Below are 21,080 nucleotides of genomic sequence, written 5' to 3' on the forward strand. Positions count from 1 at the left end.
CTATTGATGGGTTGAAAGACTTGGATTGTGGAAGGAAATAGAAAATGGGTTACAAATATGAGAATAGTGACATTTGTTGAGTAGTAGCTTAGTATGAATCATGATTCTTCATGTGCTACGAGTGTTGTCATGTTATAAATGATATTAAGAGTATGGAAGAAGCATTATATGAGGACGAAGGTAATGTTATATTATGACCATGGTTGTGGAGGCCCTTGAAATGGAAGTAGGTGAATTGAATAATGTGTGGTTGATAAATATTGTTGATTATGATATGATAAATGTTATTATTGAAATTTGGAAGTTGTTATACTATGTGGAGAAAGTTGTATAAATAAAGGAGACGTTGCCCAATTTTCTCTAGCTTTAGTTCGAGCATGCTTATGTTATCGATTATCTAATATTAGTACGAACTCTTTTGAAGGTAGAAACGTGAATATTGGAGGGGAAAGTTCAAGCGATAGAATAGCTAAACGAAAAGGTATGTAAGGCTAGTCCCTTCTTTCCTAAGGCATGATTCTTATGACATGATTTTCCCTATTCTCCATGACCTTCTTACATTCCGGAAATTATGAGTCTATGATGATGATGAGCCTAAGTCTAAAGATTTTAAAGTTCATGGTATGTTATTTCTATGAAGCTAATGATCCTAATTACGATCCTTTGATGTTGTTCATTGTGTTACACTCACCTTCTAATGCTAGTTCATTCAAGGTGAGGCAGAATGCTTATGAATGCTCCATAATGGAATCGGGGGTTCACGATTTTACGTCACCCCGATAGAGTTATAGTCTGTCTTCGAGTCTTTATCCATGATTCATGATAAGTATATGATAATGAGATTACACCGTGCCTACATGGCCGGGCAGACACCGCTAAGGCGGGCGGTATATACACCATGTCTAGAGGGCATGGGCAGACACCACTAGTGGGCAGCATGAGATGTTTACCCCGGACGCGGGCTAATGATGATCACACCGTACCTATATGGTCGGGAAACTTATATATATGTATACATGATATGATGATGTTTATGAAGTAAGTTAGCATGCATTATTTAAATCTTAAGTGACAGTCAGTTACAGGTTGTTCCTCACTTGATGTCTCTTTGTTTTATCAATATACTATTATTGTTCATGCCTTACATACTCAGTACAATGTTCGTACTGACGTCCTTTTCTTTTTGGACGCTGTGTTCATGCCCACAGGTAGACAGGGAGACGGTGCAGATCCTTAGGAGCTTATCAGTGGTTTCACAGGAGCACTCCACTATTCCGGAGGTGCTACTTATGATTATATTATTTTGTGTACATATGCTTTGGGCACAACGGGGTCCTGTCCCGTCTTTATGTCTAGTACTCCAATAAGCTCGTAGATACGTATGTGTGGGTAAGTTATGTCCCATGATGAAGTCAGTGTACATTCTTGTATATCATTTTTGTAGCCGTACGGGCCTATGTATATCTATGTATAGTCTTGGGTTTTATATATGTTTAGTTTGAGTATGATGAATAGTCTAATGAGTGGTGCACGGTAGTCAGCTCCGGGTACCCGTCATGGCCCCCTAGTCGGGTCGTGAAACCCATTTGACCCAATGTACACCTTTCTTGTCACCAGTGTTTGACCAGAAAAACCTTGAGAAAATACTATGCATTTGTCTGATCACACCCTTTGGAGGGTTCATTCCTTATAATAGGTATACAGGCATGTTTGTAATACATGAGATATCAATGTTGCTCTTCCTCTATATGACAGTAGTCTCCATTGCCATGCATTCACCCTTTTGGCAATACTTTTCACAACTGTATCATAATGTGAAATTTTGTTTCTACTGTAGAAAATTTGGCAGCCAAGATATGTGAATGGAAAGAGGCCTTGCCTAATTCCTGTGATTTGTTTCAGCCTTGAAACCAAACCACTCTGCACTTTTTCATGAACATAGAAGGCACTCTTATTCAAATTTACCAACTGGCTTGATACTTTCTCATATCTATTTAACACTCTCATCATCAGTTTTACTAAACATTGGTCAGCAGAGACAAAGAGAATTGTGTCATCAGCATATGATAAATGATTCATTCTTTGACTCCATTTTGGCATACCAGACTCCACAAACCTTGGCTTTTTATACAATGCATTTAGTCCCCTTGATAATGCCCCAGCAGCTAAGATGAAAAGGGTGGGGGATAGAGGATCACCTTGTTTAACTCCCTTTGATGACTTGAAAAAAACATGTGCTTGCCCATTCAAGAGAACTGAATACTAGTTGTTTGATAGTAGCCTGAACACCATGTCAATTAGCACCTCACTAAAACTAAATTTCCTGAGAACTTTGGTGAGGAAGAGCCAAGAGACTCTATCATATGCCTTGGTCATATCCAATTTAACCACCACATTTGCTATTTTAGTTCTCTTGCTTATATCTCTGACAATCTCCTGTGTGAGTAGTACATTCTCCATGATACTCCTTCCTTTCACAAAAGCTGATTAATTCCCAGAAATCAAACCTGGCAGCAGTTTTACTGATCTTTCATGCAGTACTCTTGAGATGATCTTGTTTGTAAAATTGCAGAGACTGATTGGTCTTAGATCTGAGAAACTTTGCACTTGCTCTTTCTTAGGGATAAGAATCAGATTTGTATGAGTGATAAATCTTGGTAATTCTTTCCCAACAAAGAATGCCTTCACCATATCCACCACATCTAGTTTGACTATCTCCCAACATGATTGAAAGAACAATCCTGTGAATCCATCAGGACCACAAGCACTTTCTCCATTCAAGGCAAAAACAGCTTCTTTGACTTCTTCTTCATTTGGTAGCATCTCCATGGTATGATTCTGATCTTCTGTGACTAGGGTAGGGATATGCTTTAGTAAACCAAACTTAGAAGGAATTCTATCTTCTTCAAACTGCTTCTGATAACATCTGACTGCTTCTTGTGAGGTCTCCTCTTGATTGGTTAGCCAATTTCCATCAGCATCTTGGATATTATCCACTCCGAGCTTATTTCTCTTCCCTTTTACATAGGCATGGAAGAACTTTTAGTTTCTATCTCCATCTTGAAACCATGTTAGTCCTGACTTCTGTTTCCAAAACAGTTCTTCCAAGTGTAAGAATCTACTAAGGTCTGCCTACACCCGATGTAGTATCTCTCTATTCTGTACTGTTGGAGATGATTCAAATTGCTCCTCATGGACTTTGATTACCTCTTCCAGTGATGCAATTTGCTGAAAAATATTTCCATATGTGTTCTTACTCCAATTTCTTAATGCATTCTTCACCTTTTTGAGCTTGTGATGAAACTTGGTAAATGGATTTCCTTCAAAATCTATACACCAGTGTTGCTTGATAACCTCCTGGAAACTCTCATGTTGGACCCAAAAATTCAAGAACTTAAAAGGCTTTATGATCACCTCAGTAGTTGTGGAGAACTCTAGTTCCAAAGGAGAATGATCAGAACCCTTTTTTGTCAGATGAGTTACCTTCATGGTGGGCATTACATCTAGCAATTTATCATTACAAACCATCCTGTCCAATCTTTTAAAAATGCATGCTTCTTCAACTCTTCCATTCCACCATGTATATGTGCTACCTACATATCCAAGATCCTGTAAACCACAACTGCTGAGACAATGATTGAAATTTGCTACTTTATTATACAAGACTGGTAGACCTCCTAACTTTTCCTCTTTTGTAGCTATGACATTGAAGTCACCTCCCACTAGCCAAGGTAAATAAAAAACATTAGAAACATGGCTAATGGAATCCCAAAGCATTCTTCTTTCTCCAACATCAAAATTGGCATACACCGCTGTTAAGACTATATTACAGTTTAAACTTTGGTGAAACAACTTCAAAGTAATCTGGTGTTCATTGTCTATCTCCACTGAACCCTTTACATCCTCTGAGAGTAATAACCAGATTTTACCTGAGATATTGACAAAAGTTGTTTCCATACCTATTTTCCTTCTAAATCTTTCTACTTGTTCAGCATCTTCAAAAGGTTCCATCAGACCAATAATATTGTATCTGTTTCTTCTATCCAGATTAGTTAATCTCTCAAAGGATTTCTGAGTATTAACTAATCTGATGTTCCACAATAAGATCTTATTCATCATGATTAATATTGTTTGGAGGCTACCTGCCTCTTTGATAATAGTTTGACAGGGGGAACAACTTCTTTCTTTCCTCCTTTTACTTTTGAGTTTCTCATTTTCCTTGTCTGTCTAGGAAAGAGATCTGCTGCTCTTGACACCTGATCAATTTGAACATTGAGCAAATCTTCCTTAAGCTCCTGATCTTTTATTTCCTGAGGGGGATTACTTCTTAGAGTCTTTGGGACTGATCCACCAGGCTCCTTTGGATGATTACTAGGACTGATATCTAAGGATTGCTCCTCAGTTCCCTCTTGTCCTCTTTCCACTTATCATGTTCACCCTTTTCCACCACTGCTTCCTGGCTTGTGCTAGTACTTTGCTCATTTGCCTCTTGCCCCTCTACTGATTCTGCAAGCTTTCTATCTGTCTCTACTACTTCTATATTAATCTTGATTGTAGTATTATTGATGACCTGATGTTTTAGTTGCTCAGTATTGTCTCCTCCCTTATTGATCTTTGATCCACTACTTCCATCTTTATCAACTATTAGAACCTCATTCTGATTTTGCTGCATACTTTCTGACAGTTCCACTTGATCTTCAGGAGGAACACTACTTTTGGCTTGCTTACCAAAAGATTTTTCTACCCAAGGTTTTGTTGATTCTTTTTCTGCTTCAGAGTTTTCTTTGTCTTGTTTCTCCATTTCCTCCAAGTTGATTTCCTTCTCATTTTTTTCATCAAGGACTGCAAAAGAATTATTAATTTGCACATCCTTACCAACATCATCGGCCTGAGAATTATTGATTCTTTTATCCTTTACTATCTCCCAACCATTGATCACTTCTTTATGCTCCACCTTCTTGTTCATATTCTCTTGTTTCCTCTTCTGTGCCCTTTCATTCTTCCTCTTGCCATGATTCCAAGTATCTTTTGCTAGTACTTCATTATTCATTGCTTTCTTCCCTTTATCAAACACAAGATTTGTGCATGTAGCATCCTTTGCAACCTGCCCATGTTATTTCATATTTGCATCAGTAAAACTTGTCTCTGCATGTTCTTCATCCTTACTCTCCTTTGCTGGTTTTAAATCTGGATGAAGTACAAAGCATTCCTTCTCATTGTGCCCTTGTAGTCTGCATGATTTACAATACTTTGGCATGTAATCATATTTAATATCATTCCAGTTTGCAATGATCTCTCCAGTGCCTGACCTTTTCATACCAACATTAATTCTTTTAGGGAAGTCTTTTAACAAATCAACCTCTACCTTTACCTTTGCACAACTAGGTCTAGATTTGTTCTTTGTTGCCATATCAACAGGTAAAGGTTTACCTACTGCTTTTGCCATTGTAAAAAGAGACCCATTCACAGAAAATTTAGGAGCTAATGAAGGAAAAGATATCCATGCAAGGGCAGTCGAGGTTTCATATTTCGGATGGAACCAAGGTTCCCATTTTTGCACTCTCATCTGGTAGAAAACATCCTTAGCCTTCAAGTAGTACGCAGGTTTGGACATCACATGAATACAGTCTTCCATGGATGATAATCTGAAGAGAAGATGTCGTTCACACAAGTATCCAATGGGGCACTCAGATTTTATCTCGCACTAAAGAGGGATTATTTTGCGTAGTTCTCCAAGTTCAGGCTATCCATATGAGAACTTACCTATCACTGCGTATTGAAGCTTCTCTTGTATTATCGTTGCATTCACTTTCACTTCATCCCACAACACCATGGGCTTGCCATGCACATACTACGTTAGAGGTTTCTCTTGAATAGGGTTTCGGTTAGGTTTTATAGTGGCTATTTCAATCAAAGTGTTTAATATTTGGGCATATAGATGTTTCGGTGGTGGTTCTTCTGAAAGCGATGCTGGTCACCCCCAGGTAGGGGTGGCCATGCACCGGCGGTGGCCGTAGCAATGTCGACGTCAAATACTAGGGTTTAGGGTTTGTTTTTTAGGGTTTACGTTGAGAGCTCCCTCTTACTGCTTAAGGATACATAACCCTATGGTTGGTGTAGTTTTTGTTATTATTATCAGCTAGTAAACTCAACTAGGACTTGCTAAAATTAGGGCTACAGATCAAATCAAGCCAAGATTTGGAAACACACCTGAATCACAAGGACTACACCAACCATAGAGTTATGTTAAGGATTGCCCAACATGAATACAATCTTGCCCAATATGAATATGATCTTAAGGACTATTCTCTTAAGTCTTTTACTTTATGATGAATCTGTTATTGAGGAATATGACTTGGATAATCCCATAAAAAAATTCTCTGTATCGTTTTTGATTGAGGGTTCTGTTAATGGGTTGATTTTCCTTGATGGGGTAAAAGTATTATTTCTATGGAACCCATCAATTAGGGAGTACAAGAAATTGCCTGATTATAGAACTAAATTGAGAGATGCTAACCGTTTCATATATGATTTTGGATATGATGCACTCTATGATAATTATAAGGTAGTGCATATTTTTATTATTATTGTCCGTTTATGTGATTTTCAAGAGCTCAATATGTATAGTCTAAAGAATGATTCTTGGCGAAGAATTGATTGTCCTCGGAATGGGACACGATTAATTAGTTCTGATAATTTTATGAATGGGAAGCTTTATTGGGATACTACTGCTGGTTTTAGTTTGGAAAGGGGACGGACCATAAATTCTTTTGATTTAGCTAATGACAAATAGAGAAAGGTGGAGAGACCCCGCTATGGAGAAGAAGGGCATGGTAATCTTGTGTTGTGAGCATTGGGAAGTAGTCTTTCTATGATTTGTAATAATCCGACTACTCATGTAGATGTGTGCGTTATGAAAGAGTATGGGGATAAAGAATTTTGGATAAAGATTTTTATCGTTAATTATACTCCAGATCCTATAGATTATTTTTTTTCTCAATCCTTTTGTTTGTCAAAAAGAGGTGTACTTTTTCTTATGTTTGAATCAACTTTCATGATATACAAACCAAAGTAGAACTCAATCAAATATCCAAAGTCTAGTAAATCCGATTATGGTACTCTTTCGGCGAAAATCTATATTCAAAGCCTAGTTTGTCCCCTTTCACAAAATGAATCAAGGACACAACAAGAATAAAGGCGGTAGAAACGTTGATGATTGCAAACTGTGTAAGTAATGATTTGTAAGAATTTCACTTTATGCATTTTGCAAAGGACTGCTATATTTTCTCGTTGTTGAAAAATGGAAAAACACTCATATTTATGGCAGAACTTTATCCCAAATCTTCACGAATATCTAGTTTGACATTTTCTTTTTGCATATTTCCATGAAAAATATTTTTTTGGGAGACATTTATTTGCACTTTTATGCCCTGGAGTACATAAAAGTGCAAACTTTTGTCGGCTTTGTTAGTATTTCAAACAGGAAGGTTCCTACTATAATGAATTTGTAAGCTTGTTTGATAAGATTCAACTTGGGAGAAACTCCCAAATCAAATCACAAATGCGGACATTAAGATAGATAGAAATTTAGAGATGAGAATAGAAGAAAATGAGATGAGATTTAGAAGAAAAAAGGGATTTAATCAGCTACAATTGTGACTAATCAACATAGGAAAGGAAACCTACACCTATTAATCAACAATATAATATGAATTCAATCCAAGGAAGTAGAGACATAAACTCATACATGGAAATTTAATCCTAGATTATCCAAGAGAGATTCAAGGTAAGAGTTAAGGGAATCCACCCATTACCTAAAACTAGCTAATCCTAGCATAACCTAAACTCCATAGAAGGAGAACTACACTCATAAGAGTTTGATCATAAATCTCAAGCTAAGGAATGAAAATAGGCTAAGGCAAGCTTATATAGTTTTTGGTTTTTAAACAGAAGATCAAGATAGTTAAAGGGGCTCTATCTGCTTGGAGTAGACTGCTTTTGGAGATATCTTCAAACAACTTATCATCAGGGAAGATATAGTGAGAATTAAGGAACAACTGTTTGAAGATGATCCTTCTGCAGAAAATAGAATAGTCTTGCAGCTTGCTCAGGCTGAACTGAAGAAGTATACAAATTATGAGGAAGAGTTTTGGAGACAAAAAGCAGGTTACACTTGGTTCTCTGAAGGTGATAAAAACACTAGGTTTTTTCACAATTTAGTAAATGGAAGGAGAAAAAGGTTACAGGTGAATAGAATTCAAATTTCTGATGGTGAGTGGATAGAAGATAAGGAGCAGATTGCAGCAGAAGCAGTTAACTTCTTTCAACAACAATTCACTCAAGAGGAGGGGGCTCTAGATTTTAGGATGATGAAGCATATTCCACAGATGGTCTCTTCTGAAAGCAATGATTTGCCTTGTGCACTTCCATCCCTAGAAGAAGTAAAGAATGTTGTTTATGAACTTAAAGGAGAGAGTGCTTGTGGTCCTGATGGATTATTAGGAACTTTCTTTCATTCATGTTGGGACATTGTAGGAATGGATGTATTCAGAATGGTTAAGGCTTTCTATGAAGGTCATACTCTCCCAAAATCAGTAACTCATACTAATTTGGTGTTTATCTCTAGCAACCAGTCTGGATAAAGTTCTACCAAGTTTGATCTCTAGCAACCAGTCTGGTTTTGTGAAAGGAAGAAGCATTATTGAGAATGTGTTGCTTACTCAAGAAATTGTCACAGATATTAGAAAGAGAGGTAAACCTACAAATGTGGTAATTAAGTTAGATATGGCTAACGCATTTGATGGACTGTCCTGGCTATATTTAACTAGGGTGCTGAGAAGAATGGGATTTGCAGAAAATTTTGTGGATCAAATATGAAGGCTATTGGCAAATAACTGGTATTTAGTTTTGTTGAATGACCAATCTTATGGTTTTTTCCACTCCACAAGGGGTGTGAAGCAAGGTGATCCATTGTCACCTGCTCTATTTATACTTTCAGCAGAAGTGTTGTCTAGAGCACTTAACTCTTTATTTGAGCATGATCAGTATAAGTGCTTTGGTATGCCTAAATGGAGTGCAAACCTCAATCATCTTTCTTATGCAGATGATACCATCATCTTTGCATCAGCTGATAAATTATCATTGTAACTGACTATGAATGTTTTGAGAGATTATGAAAAGTTGTCAGGTCAATTGATAAATAGAGAGAAAAGTTTCTTTTACGTGCATCAGAAGTCAGCAGTGCAGTTATGTCAAGAAGTTGAGCAGGTAACTGGTTTTACAAGAGGCGTGTTTCCCTTCAAATACCTTGGCTGTCCTATCTTCCACTCTAGAGAAAGTAAATTTTATTATAATGATCTTATTAAGAGAGTGAAAGATAGGCTGCAGAACTGGAAAGGAAGGTTGTTATCATTTGGAGGGAAGACAATTCTTATCAACAATGTTTTAGAAAGTATGCCAATGTACCTTCTTTCTGCAATGGCACCTACTAAGTACACACTAAATGAACTACATAAAATCTTTGAAAGATTTTATTGGAGTAATAAGGAAGAAGGCAAGAGTAGACACTGGTCAGCTTGGCTAAAAGTGTGTGTTCCTCAACAGGAGGGAGGATTGGGATTTAGGTCCCTTTTTTGATGTATCAAAAGCTTTATTCACTAAGCTATGGTGGAGATTCAGAACTTCTGGTACTCTGTGGTCAACATTCATGTGGAATAAGTATTGTAAGAAACATATTCCAACCAGGGTTCAATGGAAAGGAGGCTCACAATTATGGAAGAGGATGCTAGAATCTAGAGATGCTATAGAAGAGGAGATCTGGTGGGAACCAAGAAATGGTTCTGCTAACTTTTGGTTTGACAACTGGACTAAACTTGGTCCTTTTGCCCAGCTTATGCCAGCTAATTTCCCTATGGATGACAGTATTAAGGAGGTTGCAGATGTTATGGAGAATGGGACTTGGAATTATCAGACATTACAACAAACTGTACCAAAAGATATTGTTGATCATATAATAAAGGAGATGCACATTGACACTCCCTCAGAAAATATGGATAAGGCCTGGTGGATGCTCACTAGTAGTGGTAAGTACACTGTTAGTAGTGCATGGGAAGTAGTAAGACAAAGAGGTGACTCAAACTGGTGTTACAAGCAATTCTGGACAAAAGGTTTGCCTTTCAAGATTGCTTTCTTCTTGTGGAGAGTGTGGAAGCAGAAATTACCTGTTGATGATGTACTTGCAAAGATAGGGATAGCTATTGTATCTATATGTAGGTGTTTTTCTCAGCCCCACCAAGAAACAATGAACCATATGTTTGTGACAGGTCAATATGTTGCAGATATATGGAAGATGTTCTCAGCAGCAGCAGGTGTACAAGGCCCTTTTATTCAAGTTAATCAAACTATCAAGAAATGGTGGGACACAAAGTGTTCTACAAAGATGAAACCATTATACCAAGAAGCTCTTGCAATCATACTTTGGCAACTTTGGAAAAGAAGAAACACAGTTTTTCATGGTGGTAACATGTCTAGGCATAGGGTCATATATGAGATTAATCTTAATCTCATCCAACTGGCCAAAACTAGATATCCATGGATGAATTATTTTCCAAACTCTTAGCCTCAGCTGGTACAACATTTGGAACAATATAGGTCTCAGATACAGTACATACTGGTTCAATGGTTTAGCCCTCCTGCAGGATGGCTCAAATGTAACTGTGATGGTGGCTCCAGGGTTAATCTTGGTCCTAGTGCATCTGCATTTTGTGTGAGAAATCATGAAGGAGAGTTCATTCATGCTACTACTAGCAGGATTGCAGATACAACTTGTCTATGTGCAGAGGCAAAAGCAATGCATGATGGCATTATATTTTGTGTAACACGGCAGCATTTTCCACTAATTTTGGAGACTGATTCACTTGGTTTAATGAAGATAGTAGAAGGGAAATGGGAATTTCCATGGAGTATTAGTATGGAGGTGCAGAAGATCATAGAATGGAGGAACAAGGGACTGATACAAGTTAGACATGTGCTGAGAGAGGGCAATCGGCTTGTTGATTTTCTAACTAACTATGTTTTTTATTTTGCAGGTACTCTTAATTTTGAGCTATTTACTGATTTACCAACTGCAGCTAGGAGACTTGTAAACATGGATAAAATGCATCTGCCAAGCTTCAGACTTAAGACAATAATTCCAAGGGAGCCAGATTAAAGCATGCAATTCATAAGTCCAAATGTAGCAACACTGAAAGCTTCAGATCATTGTTGACAGGAATATCAAGGTAGAGGTATTTCAAGATCAAGTTTATCTGCTCTTGAGTCTGTTCCTAAGCAAATTTTATCCAATGTGTGGTATTAACATCATGTTCAGCCTGTTGGAAGAATCTCCTTAGTGATAGAGGATAAGTACAGATAAACTGTCATATTCAAATATTTTCATATTCAAGTTCAGAAGACTCAGATTATAGACAGCTTTGGCTAGCATAAAAAGCATGATGTTGCACAATTGCAAGTTGGAAGGATACTTCTTTTGGCATTTGATTACATAGCACCTGGTGAGAGCTTGAGGTGACTGAAATGGAATCAAGCCAAGGCTTGAAATGGTCATGCATTCATTAGGCTAGATATAGCTACTTAGGCTGTTTGACCTTTGATTTCTAGGCACTTTTGGCCTTGTAACCATTTTTACTTTTTTTTTTTTCCTTTCTTTCCAATTCTGTACAGAACTTTTTTAAATAAAATTCACAACTATTCGTAGTGCTAGTTGTTTTAATTAAAAAAAAAAGTTTTTCCTTTACATGCATAGCCACAATATTAACTACAAGCCATATTTGGAAATTACTACTAAGCCCTATTACAACAAAGACCTAAAAGTGGTCTTTGCGGAAATAACCCTACATGGGCCCTTCTTCACTTGAATTGTGATCCTAGCCTTGAGTTTGCACTCCTAGCCACAAATTGCACTTCTAGTCATGTTTGCACTTCTAGCCACTTTGTATGGCTTCAATCAATGGGCCTTCATCTCCATGTCTCTTCGAAGCAATCATGCACACTCTTGTGGCTTGCTCTTCAATGGCCTCCAAAGGCCCCATCTTCCTCATCCAAGGGCGTGTCGCATGGAAATGTACGTCCGAAGCTCCATCACGGGTTTTAGCCTTTATAGTCGCCCATGAGCTTCGTAGGATCATATCATCCTCCCCCTTTTCAAAAGGATTCATCCTCGAATCCGAACCTAGAAAAACCCAAGGGAAGACAAACTAAAACATGGTCCTCAAAGCATGAGGGTTAGCACAAAAGGAAATAATCATACTCTCACTCCAAGAAGGGATAAACTTGTGGTGCAACCACACATCAATAATTATCATGTATAAAATCCGCATATATGAGGTATCAAGAAGTGGATTCCTCCAATGTTGTGTCAAGACTAAGTCACACAAAGTATCACCAGAATCAAAAGGAAAGAATATTATCATGGTCAAGAACACAACCATATACCCCATAAGAACCCTCCTCAACATAAGATGCACCCCTAACACAAACACGAGTGTTATCATATACAGATAAGTAGTAAAGAAAGGTGTCATGCAAAACAACTTCCTCATCTATGTCATCCTCAAATGTAGCCTCACTACTAGGTTCAAGAAAAAGATCATGCATTAGGATACTAAGATTTTGAACATGCAAGGAAGAATTAGCAATTTGTATGCAAGCATCACCATCTTTTTCAACACTTCTCTTCCCCCTAAGTGTATTACAATTCTTCAAGGAAAGATTTCCATCGTAGGGATAGAGTGTTATAATTCCATAGTGGGTTACTAAACACCTTGTAGTCTCCAAAGGTGACTGCTTTTTCAACATTACCATATATCCCACTAGGGCACATCATCTCCAATAGTCATGTCAACATCAAATAAGACATTATATTTAAAGAGAGAACAATCAATAAATGATGAGGATTCAAAACATGTGGTTTCACTCTTGAAAAGATAAACATTTTTCAAAGCATTTTCCTTCATATGACTATCTACATAACACAGAACACTATCAAAATCTTGAGTCTGATCAAATGTCAGAAAAGTAAGATCATGGGGCTCATCTCCATATGTATCAAATAAGGGTGGTGTGTCATATTCACTTTCTTCCATACTATCAACTTGGCTAAATTCATCACTAAATTGAGGCTCATAAAACACGTCACAAGATTCCTCAATTAGTGGACTATCAATACAAGCAAGTTGACCAACACAATCACCCACACTAGTTGGACTCAAATTGATCTTGCTAGAAGAGTCAATCCGGTCATTAATAAGATCAACTAGTGTATGAGCAATCATATTACAAGACAATGCACTAACATTCAATTCATAAATGTCAACACTAGGTGGACACAAATCAATCTTGCAAGAAGAATCAATTCGTTCATCAAAAGGATCAACTAGTGTTGGAACACCCATATCACCTTCACTTCTAACTTCCATTTTGCTCCACAAGGAGTGGCTTTCTCGTCTTTCATTTGTTTGTCCTTGCGTAAGTGTAGATCACTTGTATTTGCTTCTTGCCTTTTTGGACAGTGTTTGGTGCTCCTTTTCTTGCCATAGGGATTGTAAAAGCGACACCTCCAAAATTCTTTCAAGGCACTCCATATTTCAATTGGGTTCCCCTTTAGTCTCTCATGTTCCCAATGTTTGATAAGGATCCCCGTTATAGTGCGAGAGGTTAACTCAACTTTCTCCTCTTCCACGTAGTTATAACGTTCAAAGAGCTCATCCAACTTGTGCTCCCATTCGAAGTAATCTTTTTCACTAGATTTAGGACACAAGATTGGCCACTCTAGTTTGGAATCACGCTCCCTCTCGGGTTCATTGTACCCATGATGCTCAACCCAATGGTCACCGTGAATTGTATCACTCGAACCACTATCACACCAAGGAAACTCATTGTTATCATAGGCTTCACAATTGTACACACCTTGCTTTACATTACCTTATACCCAATTATCTCCATAGGTAGAGTAAGCCACATTTGCATGAGGATAACAAGCTTGAAACGACTCACTACTATAGGTAGGTAATGTAACATCTTCTCTTCTCATAGGTCCACTTTCATTCCTCTCAACAATCGCACACATACCATCTCGATTAGGGTAAGACAATGAATATGAGTAATTGTCATAAGAGTTCCCATAATCAACATATTCAAGTTCACCATCATCATATGCATACCCACCACTAGGCATATAAGCAAAAGAACTTTCATGTTCACTACGACTTTCACCCATGTAAAATTCAACATCACAGGATTCATAATGGGAGGGTGTAAAAGTGTTGTACCTCACGTCGTTCTCATATTCATGGTGTGTGGAGTAAGAATCTTAATCGTCACCATAGTCATCTTTATACGGTTCTCCTACTCCTCCATCTTCGTTATAAGGTTCATGAGAGCCATAGGCCTCGTAGTCATCTCCGGAGTAGTAGTACTCACCACCATCTTGTTCATGGTTATCTTGAGTATTATCGACCCCATAAGATCCATCATCACCATGGTCATAACCTCCATTACTAACATAGCTCTCCATGTCATCATCACAAAAGTCCGAGCCTATTGACGACATGATTCCTTGTAACTCCTTTTCTTTATGTCCCCTCTTCGTGTACCTACAAAACGAGCAAACAAGTTAGTAATAAAAGTTCCCACCACGCTCGTGTTTGCACTCATTTGTGCTTGGCAAGCACCACTCAAATATTCTCATCCTCTTGCCTTTTACTACTCTAGTGTATCCCTTAACTCGTGAACCTCCAACTCAGATAAGACTAAGATAGCACCACGTATCGGTTCGAAATGGAGTTTATGAGAAACCAGGAACGGACTAGTAAAAGCAACGGACAAGAGCCAAACAATTCACAACGAAATAAACTAGAAAAGCACCAAAGAATTAGAACGAAAGAAAGACGGACCCAGGAAATATCATACACAAGTAGAACAAGTACTAAACGCACACTATTTGAAGGAAACAAGAAAACGAAATGCTAAAATGGAGAAAGAAATAAAATTCCGAGCCCGGTTGGGTGATAAATTGAAAATGCGGTCGTGAAGCCCTAATTGATCTAAGGTATCAATTTGAAACAACCAAATTTTTGAAATTTCTATACTCGTTTTTTTTTTTTTTTTTTTTTTTTTTTTTTTTTTTTGCTCCCTTACAAAGGAATAGGGACACAAAACCAACAACCAAGGACCAAGATTTTTTTTTGGAATTGAAATGAACTAAGACGAGATTTGAGGCTTGGAGAATCAAAGGAATGAATTAGAAGTGAAAGAAACCGAAGTTGAATCAAGATGTGTCACCTTAGGAAATACGACTAGAACTTCACCAAATACGACCCGTTTTTGGATATAAGGTCCGTATTTGTGAAATATGGTTGAAGTACCAAAATTATACTATTAGGGCCTTGTAAAGATATGGCTCGTATTTAGTGATACGGTCCGTATGGGTGGCTGTATTTAAGAATTAATTTCCTAGGTAGAAACTCAAATTGGCACCTCACTTTATACATCCACTATTATATGGTCCGCGTTGAGAAATACGGATCGTATTTAAGGATGTATTTTTCTAACAGTAAGATCGATCTACACTTCAACTTATACTGTCCGTGCTGAGAGGTACAGACCGTATTTATGGAACAATTTTCCAAGCAAAAAGTTCGTTTTGCTTCAGTGAAATTTTCTTGTACCTTGTTTGGCTCGTGATTTGTGCTAGATTTTTTGAAATTTGCTGACCTCTTGGGACCCACTCAACCTTGTATTTACCCTTTTGGGGTAGAAAAACAACTTATCACACCTTTGACTTGGGCAACTTGGATCAAACTTTCCTTTTATCTTCTTCTTCACCTAGAACAACGATGAACATTGAAGAACACCCAAAATCCATTCTAGGACCAAATCAACTCATTGTTGCCCCAATTTTTAGATCTAAGCTCCTCTTCACTTGGAGAACAAAGCCCAATATCAATCTAGCTTCAATTTTCCCTCAATCACCAAACCCAAATTTGAGTTCTTCAAAGCCTTCAAGTTCAACAATGGTGATTGAACCAAAAGACTCCAAACTTCGTATCTAGATGTTTTCCACCTCAATAAGCTCAAATCTAACCTAAAAACATCCAAATCAAACAACAACACAAATATTTTGGGATTTTTGAATTTCACTATATTTTTTTTTTTAACTTTTCAAATAAGATGAACCTAGGATTGAGGGTTGTAGAAACAACGCTCTAGCCTATGCTCTAATACCAAATGATAAGATTCGACTTGGGAGAAACTCCAAATCAAATCACAAATGTGGAAATTAAGATAGATAGAAATTTAGAGATGAGAATAGAAGAAACTGAGATGAGATTTACAAGAAAGAAGAGATTTAATCAACTACAATTGTGACTAATCAACATAGGAAATGAAACCTACACCTATTAATCAACAATCTAAGATGAATTCAATCCAAGGAAGAAGAGACTTAAACTCATACATGGAAATCTAATCCTAGATTATCTAAGAGAGATTCAAGGTAAGAGTTAAGGGAATTCACCAACTACCTAAAACTAGTTAATCCTAGCATAACCTAAACTCCATAGAAGGATAACTACACCCATAAGAGTTTGATCATAAATCTCAAGCTAAGGAATGAAAATAGGCTAAGGTAAGCTTATATAGTTTTGCGTTTACATGCATAGCTACAATTGTTAACTACTAGCCACATTTGGCAATTCACTACTAAGCCATATTACAACAAAGACCCAAAAGTGGTCTTTGCGGAAATAACCCCACATGGGCCCTTCTTCAGTTGAATTGCAATCCTAGCCTCGGTTTTGCACCCCTAGCCACAAATTGCACTTCTAGTCGTGTTTGCACTTCTAGCCACTTTGTATGGTTTCAATCAATGGGCCTTCATCTCCATGTCTCTTCCAAGCAATCATCCACACCTTTGTGGCTTGCTCTTCAATGGCCTCCAAAGGCCCCATCTTCCCCATCCAAGGGCGTGTGGCATGGAAATGCATGTTCGAAGCTCCATTATAGGTTTTATCCTTCATAGTTGCCCATGATCTTCCTAGGATCATATCGTCGTTTCTTAATAGAGTGGCACATTTTATAGGAGTTGACTTTGCACATAAGTTTGGTACATTATGTTTGATCTTTCAAGATATTAATAGTTGAAAAAGAACTAGGTGCAATGGTGTTATGTATCATGAAGTGAGATGGAAAGACTTGTCAAGTAAAACTAGATCTACTTTAATTTGTTCTTGTATCAACTATTTTGTGGCATTAGTAAAATTTTACTAATGTCAACGTATCCAAGCAAATACAGATAAGGAAAAATAGTAATTTCACAAGAGCTCAATGCACACTTAAGTAGTTAAGTGTGCTAAATCGTGAAAAGAATCTTCTTCTTTTGTTAAGACAAGGAATGTTCTTTTTAATTAATGTTTAGTGCATATTAGAATTTATGACTACACTTGAGGACACTCCTATGTGTTATAGTTTTCCATATAATCCCAGATTTACTTGTCATGAATCATGACTTATTAGGATGATATTATTCTATTTTTATTTCTACTGTCGTACTTTCAGGATGTAGAGTTATTTGTAGAGAAATTTATACACTTGTTGCCGACTGCATGAATCTTGATGATGAAGCATGACATCACCTCATTGATGTTCATGTCGATATGTTAATTTTCTCTATGTGCGTATGAGGAAAAGCTTTTTGGATCTAAGGCAATATTTAAACTTAAAAGACTCAACTTCAATCGACTTTACTTCTATTAAATCAGATACAACAATTAATTAAAATTGGAATGTTCTTCTCGAAAGTGAATTTTTCAAAGGAGCAAGAGTATTTGCAAGTTATAATTCATTCAAGCACGACATAAAGGAAAGAAAATGCAGAGAATAACTTACTAACTTGGGGCCCCATTGATTCAATTCTGATAAACTCATGAAGAGGGTTTATGTTGAAAACGGGTTTCATCATCACCATTGTCGTCATCCTTTTCTTCATTATTGTGAACTCTCTTCATCTCAGCCGCAATAGGTTTAGTTACACAAAGAATAAGAGGGAGTAGTAAAGCTTCATTATATATATGAGGGGCAACGGACTAGGGCTTTTTAAAAGTTATTATAAACTTTGTTTTTTGTCCAGAAGTTATTACAAACTTTTTTTGTCCAAAAGTTGTTACAAACTTTTAAAAAAATCTGATTTGCTCTCAACTTTTGTACAAATACTAAAATTATGCTTCTTTTGAAATCGTTTGTCCTTAAGCTCAACTATGAAATTTTATCCAAACTTGAAGATGAAGCCTCAACAATGATTGTCCTCAAGCTCAAATATGAAATTTTATCCCAAACCATCTTAAATCTTTCTCAACTCCCTCAAATTTGAGAATAAGCTCCTCGAAAGATCACAATAAAATTCAATAACACCCACTTGAAACAAATCAATCATTTTCAATGACTATCAATTCAGTATTTCAAAGATTTTTTCGACCTAGAGGACAAAAGCAAAGTAGCACGAAAATGAATAGAGAGAGGGGAATACATTTTTATTAATATTTTTTATAAGATAATTTTTTTTTTGAATTATTATTGTTTATTACTTTGAATCAATTAGCAATTCTCAAAATTTTGAAATTAATTTGTAACGTTATATAAATAGTCTTATACTCCTATTAATTATCACTAATCTACAAAGAATTTATATATTGAAGAATTAAAACTTGAGATTTGAACCTTCAATTGAGTCTTGGTTAAGGTCTTTTAATTAGAGTCCCAAGGTTCCCAATTCCACCCTTTCAGTCTATGATCTCCCGATTCTCAAATCCCGTTTGGGTTTCACTATCTACCATCATCGCTCCCCCAATCGTAATCACAACCAGCCTACCTGCACTGTCGCCGCCGCACTTCTATTGTCGTCAATCTCCAAGGCTCGTCAGTTTGCCTAACCTTCTTCTCTATTCTCCACCACGGCTGCTATTGAACGTTAAAAATATAATGTAAACTCCAACGAATGTTGGGTAATTTTTTCTGCATTTGGGAGATTTATCTTTTCTCTCATTTTTTAATTGGTTTTTATTTTTCTTCTTATTTTAAGAATTTTAAAAGTTGTTTTCCTAACTTCTGGTACTTTTTTGTATTCAATATGATCTTTTACGTTACTAACATAAGAGGGAAAAGCTATTATTTAATACCTTCACTCTTTCCGAATAATTAAGGAAGCTAACTATCCATGGCTAAAATGGTGAGAGTGTCTACTCTTTTGATGACTGATTAGCTTCATCATTATCACACAATCACACCGTTATTTATGAGTAAGAACTCCCACTAAAAGGAAAAGAAGTTTTGTTTTATTTATTTTTTCTTATGTAGCAAAACATTCAATTGAGAAACGAAAAAAAAAAAAGAACAAGCTTAATTGGATGAGCCATCGTGAGAGCGAGGTTTGGTGATCATAACCCCAGCATTCAATTAATTTTAAATTTGAAAAAAAAAAACAGAAGTATTAGTTAATCAATTTTTTATTTTTCTTGTTTTTAATATTTTGTTGACGCTCAATTTTGGTCCTCCTTTTTCCTTTAATTAATCTCACTATGCTTCCCTGTCCTAAAAGTTTCCCAAAATGAATTTTTGAATATTTCGCTAATTCTTGCATTAATTTTGAGATATTATTTCTCTAAAATTAAGATCATTTTAAATACCGTGTCTTTATCAAAATCACTAAATTAATAATTTTATCACACTCCTACTCAATTTTTAAACTAAATATGTATGTTAAATTATTTATATATATGTAAATATTTTGGGACTATTTAGGATGGGAAGCATCCTTTAATTTACTAAATAAACAAAGGAATGGGAAAAATCAGATTAATTAATTATTTTGGACGAATGCAATTTTTCCTCAAAGTTAAAAAGTTGTGGCCCAAAATCATGAACTCCAGCCCAATAACACTTGATGACCCTAATTATTTTTTAGGGTTTAAATTTTAATGTGGTATTTTTTAGTTAATGTCGACATCTTTATTTTTATAATTAATTTATGATGTCACACAAGTTATTAAAAAATTAATAATAAAGATCTAGTTAATTAATTACTTAATTAAGCATCTAAAATAATCTAGTTAATTAATTATGTAACTAAACATTTATATTAACTAACCGATTCATTTAACGAGAAATTATATTAACTAACCAATTCTTTTATCGGGAAATTATGTAAATGATGTTCAACCCTAAACTAATTAATTTATGTATGAAAAATGGATTAAATTAATGATTTTCACCCATAAACTAATTAAGGATTAACTAAGTAACAAAAAAAGTTTAACGAGTTCACAATTACTATTTAATGTATGCAAAATGGAGTAAATTAATGTTTTTCACCCCTACACTAATTAACTAAAGTAACTATTTTTTTTTTTTAACAAATTGAACATTTGACTAAATTAACTTTATGAAAATAAGTAATATACACAATACCATTATGGAATTAAGCTAATTAACAAATTAATAGTTAACTAAATAATAAAATAATAAATAGCTAAATAACATGTTAACAATTAAATGGACTAAATAATTAACACATTAAAAGTTGAAAGTAGATAACTAATTAGCACCTTAACAATTAGATAATTAATAAGAGATTAGACAATTAACCTGAAATTTACTAAGTGTGGCAGAAGTAGTGCCTACAATTTAGGTACCCCTTCAGCGCATCTTGCGTTAAAGGAGTTAATTGGACGTTACAGTTAACTGCGCAATAATTTCTCGCGTTAAAGGTATTTTTTTTTTTATGGGGTTGTTTGGTTTGTTTTGATTTTTTTGGGGTCATTTAGTTTCGGACTCACACTTTTTCAGGCTAGTAAAATGAATATCTAAGGGGGGGAAAACTAGAATGCCTTTTCTTTCAAGTTAATTTTTTTCAACTAACATTTTCAGGTTACTTTAACTAGTAAGGGTGTGAAACCAAGTCTCTTTTCTTAGTCGCATCAAATATATGTTATTTAAGGGATGCAAAGAAGTTCATAGTGCAGAATTTCAAA

The 21,080-nt window shown here is 36.0% G+C and overlaps 1 protein-coding gene and 1 long non-coding RNA gene across 2 annotated transcripts; both read right to left on the bottom strand.

The window, feature by feature from the left end:
- Positions 1 to 2,487: 2,487 nt before the first annotated feature.
- Positions 2,488 to 5,050, bottom strand: LOC132619809 (uncharacterized). The gene is made up of 4 exons (XM_060334595.1): positions 4,438 to 5,050; positions 4,147 to 4,342; positions 3,166 to 4,087; positions 2,488 to 3,012 (listed from the first exon to the last, which is right to left on the bottom strand). The coding sequence occupies exons 1-4, from the start codon at positions 5,048 to 5,050 to the stop codon at positions 2,488 to 2,490; spliced, it is 2,256 nt and encodes a 751-aa protein (XP_060190578.1).
- Positions 5,051 to 17,023: 11,973 nt separating this feature from the next.
- On the bottom strand, positions 17,024 to 18,106 carry LOC132618542 (uncharacterized). The gene is made up of 2 exons (XR_009574163.1): positions 17,944 to 18,106; positions 17,024 to 17,092 (listed from the first exon to the last, which is right to left on the bottom strand). It is a non-coding gene; the product is annotated as an uncharacterized LOC132618542 (long non-coding RNA).
- Positions 18,107 to 21,080: the final 2,974 nt, after the last annotated feature.

The sequence above is a fragment of the Lycium barbarum genome, chromosome 11, assembly GCF_019175385.1.
Source record: "Lycium barbarum isolate Lr01 chromosome 11, ASM1917538v2, whole genome shotgun sequence".
Lineage (NCBI taxonomy): Eukaryota > Viridiplantae > Streptophyta > Magnoliopsida > Solanales > Solanaceae > Lycium > Lycium barbarum.

Bases quoted from the DNA above. Each gene is read 5' to 3' on its own strand.
- LOC132619809 (XM_060334595.1), bottom strand. From the start codon at position 5,050: ATGAATAATGAAGTACTAGCAAAAGATACTTGGAATCATGGCAAGAGG. The intron at 4,088-4,146 runs GCAGGTAGCCTC...GTGGAACATCAG, and splicing joins GTCAAACTATTATCAAAGAG to ATTAGTTAATACTCAGAAAT. The intron at 3,013-3,165 runs GTACAGAATAGA...GTAAAAGGGAAG, and splicing joins AATTTGAATCATCTCCAACA to AGAAATAAGCTCGGAGTGGA.